Below are 5,767 nucleotides of genomic sequence, written 5' to 3' on the forward strand. Positions count from 1 at the left end.
TATCAGATAGAGGTCTGTCATTGGTCCACTGGTCGTACTCGTATACCTGGTCGGTTGGGAAGCTAAAAATAGAAACCTCACGTGACAAACAAAACATTCACACATGGCACTCATTCACACAAACAGCGCTACGTTTGATTAGCAATGCGCGCTAATCAAATATGAATTATTAATAAAGTATCTAATTAAATATCAACTGTGACAATAATAAGAATAATAATAATAAGAAACAGAGTAAAAACAATATGTTCCCCAACTTCGTTAGGGGAACATAATAAAAAAAAAAATGTATATAGAAGTTTAACGATTTACTAAAAAAAAGTCATACCCCTGGTATTATTTCATTTCATAATACCACGGGGTATGACTTTTTTAGTAAATCGTATGATATTTTTGGATTTTTCATAGTTATGGAATACACTGTAAATAATTAAGTACTAGAAACATAATTCATGAGAAAGAAAAGAAAAATATTTTGACCAGGGATTTATAGGGGGTGCTATGCTTTCTTTAAGGTCTATGTATCTAGGGATTGACCTCATCAAAAGGCTATAATTGTACAATAATTCCAGTATATTACATATTGCGTTGTTATTACATTTCGCTTTGAAACAGTGCCTAGTGGATCCCTAGACAATATTTCCTTGATCCGCGCCGTATATGTTTCAAACACTCTGACATAATTATTTTTAATCATTAGTACTATTGTGACTTATTAAAAGAATTAAGTTAAGGATAACTTTCCCGCTGCCTGTTAAACAGAATACAAATGAAAATAATTATATCGAGGCAATAAATTAACATTACACTGTATTGCGTGAGAAATGTCATAATTCAACATTGCGAACACGGAACTACTGTAATGTTATGATTTCTTTCTTTGCGCATGCTTATATAATACTTCCTCTCCACGTTGAGAAAGTAGACACCGGCGAAGTTGTTGTACCATTTGAAATATATAAATCGCAATAATGGTTTTAGATATTGAACTTTTTAGGGCAGATAAAGGAGGAAATCCTGACAAAATCAAAGAAAACCAAGCCAAGCGTTTTAAAGACGTTACCTTGGTGGATAAAGTGGTTGAAAATGACACCCAATGGAGAAAAAGTAAGGGATATATTGACAGGTTAACCTGCCAGGAAAGTCATGTCTCTCACTCTCAGTGTTTGTCAAAACTGACATTTTCTTAGCAGTTTTGCGTAGATATAGCAAGGAACAACATGATAATAAGGTTTTTTTTACTCTTTATTGATGTCTTTTGATGATGCAAGTTAGTTGATGGATGATGCAATTTACAAGAAATAGGCTAATATTGCTGGAAAGCTGTTTTGGACCAGTATTGAATAATTGTCTGTATAGATGGAAATATTCACACTGCTTTAATATGTTGACAGTGCGACTGTCAAGACGAGAGCAGATACTTAGTTTTGATTAAATACGACATCATCAAATCGCACATGATATTTGGTGCTCTAGACACTGTTATCACATGACATATCGTATGTAAGTTGCATTCCCAAACAGAAGCCTGAACAGTGCTGATCAAAATTTAATGTAGAACATTTCGCTAACTATTGATCTTCTACATATATTAAATCAACAGATCTGGTACAATCCATACATGCCAACTTTTGAAAATTTTCTTGGGGGAGATTGCGCGTAACGACATTTTTTTAAGTTCCTAATTCACGGCGTTTTGTCGTGAAATAACTTTTTGTAGGTTGTTTTTTTTCTAAATTATCAATCTACTACCTTAATTATATCATATATTATTACTACTTCAAAAACTGTTTTCTTCTCTATCAATTAACTTAAACAAAAGTACAAATACAATATCATTTGAAATTTAAAAAAAAGACAATTTTATTCAAAATTATTTAATATGTTAATATTAAGATAAATATACCCCCTGTCTTAAAGAATGTGATACACAAAGTTAACATATTGCAACATGAATAAGGATGTTAAACTTTACAAATAAGCTGAACTGTTCATTGTCTGTTGGTAAATTACAAAGTTTATAAGGCTACTAGCTGTTATACAAAAAATATTGTTAAATTATTTTTTTCTTAATCAAAGGGAATATTAAGAAGTCATTTTTAACTTTTCAATCAAAGTTTGCAAAAGGCATGGTCTTTTCTTTTCTTTTTTCTTTTTTTTAATCATCTGGACAGTCCTTATGGTTTTTACTTGCAGGCACATTTTTTCCATGTTGGATTTTGGCAGTGTCTTTTCCATGAAGTAGATTATAATTTAATGAGGAATGCAATGTTCCAAAACTTGAAGTTGAATACCTTTTATAAACAATTTATACATATATATTGTCGAAGTCTGCTGTAAAAGTGTGAACTCTCACAAGTTTGTCAGATTATATCCAGTGTCGTGTGTATTTCTAAAATTTCAACATCTGGCATAATTGTCTCGGTAGCATGTATGACAATCACTAGATTTAGCTACATAGCTTGATTTACCTACTTAGCTTTATTTACCTACCTGATGTAGCTTTATTTAGCTACCAAATCAATATATTTCTGTAAAAAAAGCACTTTTCTCAGGGTGTGCAGAAAATCTTATTTTGATGCAGTGATCATTTTCAACTTGGAACTCATCTGAAAACAATTCATGAAAAAATTACTCTTGAAGAAATGTCTTTATTTGCGCAATTGCAATCAAAGTTCTGAATGTTTTGGGGCTGTGTATGACAGTTAGAACAGTTATTCCTTAAATGAAATGACAAAGAAGTCCAGTTCCGGTTAACATGATAATAGGTCGGTAATTGTTCAGCACAATGTGAAGTAATCAAACTCAGTCATGCGCGCGGACGCCTCACCGCACGCAATAGAGAAGACAATTAGCCAAACAATGGAAGAACATGTTTTGCTCTAAATTGTCCAAACACAGCAATGTATAAACTATTTCTGCTTTGGGTTGTTTTTAACTCGATCACCTCGACGAAGTCGAGATGAGCTTATGCTATACCCCCCCGGCATTGGCGTTGGCGTCCCGGTTAAAGTTTTAGGAGCAAGTCCATTCCCAAGTAACTATAAGCCCTACCTGGACCAAACTTGCATGGATGATGCATCTAGGGATGGACACTACCAGACTTGCTTCAGATGCTAGATCTGACCTACATTTTCCAGATGAGTGACCAGGTTAAAGTTTTTGGAGAAGGTCCATTCCCAAGTAACTATCAGCCCTACCCAGACCAAACTTGCATGGATGATGCATCTAGGGATGGACACTATCAAACTTGCTTCGGATGCTGGATCTGACGTACATTTTCCAGATGAGTGACCAGGTTAAAGTTTTTGGAGCAGGTCCATTCCCAAGGAACTATAAGCCCTACCCGCACCAAACTTGCATGGATGATGCATCTAGGGATGGACACTACCAGACTTGCTTCAGATGCTAGATCTGACCTACATTTTCCAGATGAGTGACCAGGTTTAAGTTTTTGGAGCAGGTCAATTCTCAAGTAACTATAAGCCCTACCAGGACCAAACTTGCATGGATGATGCATCTAGGGATGGACACTACCAGACTTGCTTCGGATGCTGGATCTGACGTACATTTTCCATACAAGAGACCAGGTTAAAGTTTTGGGAACAGATCAATCCCAGTGAACTTGAAGTCCTTGATATCTGCAGTATTAACAAAGTTATGAATATTTGTTTACACTATACATGTTTTTCAAGCTACAGGCATAGAAATGTGTATTTACCATGTAAGGGGTTAAACACAACATGCAAGAATATTGTTGTTGGGATAAATACTAAATATTAAGAAAATATGATGTGAGATTTGCATTACTTATGCTGATATTAACATTCATCGAGGTGAGTTTCGTATAATTTGATTACTGTAGATCACTAAATTTCCACAATACCTTATTTTCGCGAGATAGTCATTGACTCTTAATTCGTGAGACATAATTTTCACGAATTCTTGTTTTTCTCTATATACTTGTAAGGAATACTTTTCAACGCGAGAATGAAATTTTCGCGAGCTTATTGTCTCGCGAAATTACGCGAAAATTAAGTTCTCGCAAATAAAACGTGATTTACAGTACCTACGTTTTTAAACCTCGATCCCTATTATGAATATAAATAGTCATTTAATTGCGACTTTTTGTCTCATTTTAATAAAGTGAAAAATTTTGAAAAGTTGCATTGAAATAGCTAAGTAAAGCTACTTGAGGTAGGTAAATAAAGTTATGTAGGTAATTCTACCTACGTACTAAATCTAGTGATTGTATACTGGACCTGATCAAGGCAAATTAACTTTTTTGTTGAACCTTTGCAGTCACTCTCCTGAGAACATAGTTTTAACAAGCGATGCATTGTGGGTCTAGAGTAACTGCAGAAAAAAAATCATTTGTTACAATTTATGTCCAAAGTCAGAATTTTCTCTTCAACCAGGCATTGCTTTAAGAGCTCACAGTAACGAGCTCTCTTAGTCACCATTTAGCTATTTGAATAGCTTTCCATAATTATGTTGAAAAGTTGCAAGTATGTGACTATAATATCTGCAGAATTGAAGCTCACTGGTCTGCATGCCAAGTCTAATTGAATTGAGTAATATGGAATTACATTTACTTTAAGTAAAATAGAATTATCAAAATTCGAGTTCAAAATTACATATTGTCATGTAAAAAGAAAATAATACTGTTTTTACAAAAAAATTTAACAGGATCTACAATAATTGCACATACAAGTAAAGTTTTTCTGAAAAATAAATGTCCCCTAAAAATTATCACTTGCTTGATGAATAGAATCACAATGATGTCTTCCTCATAAGAAAAATTTTGGAAAATCTAAAAACCCTTATCTATCAAGTCCAGATTCAAACATTGTAAATTGTAAATCCTAATTGAAAGTTTTTGTACCATGGGATTTTATTTGATTTCAGAAAGGTTTAGAGCTGACCTGCTGAATAAACAGAAGAATCTCTGTAGCAAAGTTATAGGCGAGAAAATGAAGGTGGGTATGGCATTAAAAATACTGATGAATTGGATGATTTCAAATTCTTTTTTTTTTTTTTTTTTTTTTTTTACATTTATCAATGCATTATATATTGCAGAAAAACTATATGTGTTCATTTATTTTCTCAAATTCCTTTTGTTTGTTTTTTTTTTCTGCATGTACTTTGTAGAAAAAGTCATTTGTCCTAATTTCTATAATTTTCAATTTAAAATGACACAGATAATTAGAATGATGGTAACACTTCACAAAAGGGTGGGTGGGGGTGGAGTGGGGGGTAAAAAACCCAATCACAAAAAAGACAATGATAAACCCATGCAGTTACTTTGTTTACTGAATGACTTGTTTTTGTCATAGCTGTAAAAAAAAAGTTGTGACATATTTTCAATGAGAGTAAGTGCATGTTTTATTCTTAATGCTTCTTCTATGTTAATTAAAATTCCCCCAGGCCACAATTTAATCTGCCTGCAAAATAAGAATTTTATTAACTATATGTAATTTAATTCTATTTTGAGCTTTGTATTCTTTTACCATGTTTACAAATTCTTGCATTATGTCATTTTCAATTAAGGACCATTCAAATGAAGAAAATTTCTAAAAGAAGCAACAACATTTTCACAACTGGGAAAATGCTTATTCAAATCAACATAAGAAGATAGTAGAAAGCAATGTTATTGTATCTAAACCTGCTTTTACAAAATAATTAATGGAAAAGTTTATTGCCAAAAGAACCAGAAACCAATATTTTAATGTATTAACTTTGACAGCACTCTTTTTGTTTGACTCAT

The 5,767-nt window shown here is 32.9% G+C and overlaps 1 protein-coding gene across 1 annotated transcript in view; it reads left to right on the plus strand.

The window, feature by feature from the left end:
• The first annotated feature begins 924 nt into the window (after positions 1–924).
• Positions 925–5,767, plus strand: part of LOC134280395 (probable serine--tRNA ligase, cytoplasmic) — a 15,674-nt gene continuing 10,831 nt past the window's right edge. The window contains exons 1-2 of the mRNA XM_062762804.1: positions 925–1,107; positions 4,909–4,979. Of these exons, the coding sequence (XP_062618788.1) occupies positions 972–1,107; positions 4,909–4,979 (207 nt within the window). The 5' untranslated portion in view covers positions 925–971. The remainder of the gene's footprint in view (positions 1,108–4,908; positions 4,980–5,767) is intronic.

This window comes from Saccostrea cucullata, unplaced genomic scaffold, assembly GCF_032062105.1.
Source record: "Saccostrea cucullata isolate Sc308-1 unplaced genomic scaffold, CSIRO_AGI_Scuc_v1 ctg1432, whole genome shotgun sequence".
NCBI classification, from domain to species: Eukaryota; Metazoa; Mollusca; class Bivalvia; order Ostreida; family Ostreidae; genus Saccostrea; species Saccostrea cuccullata.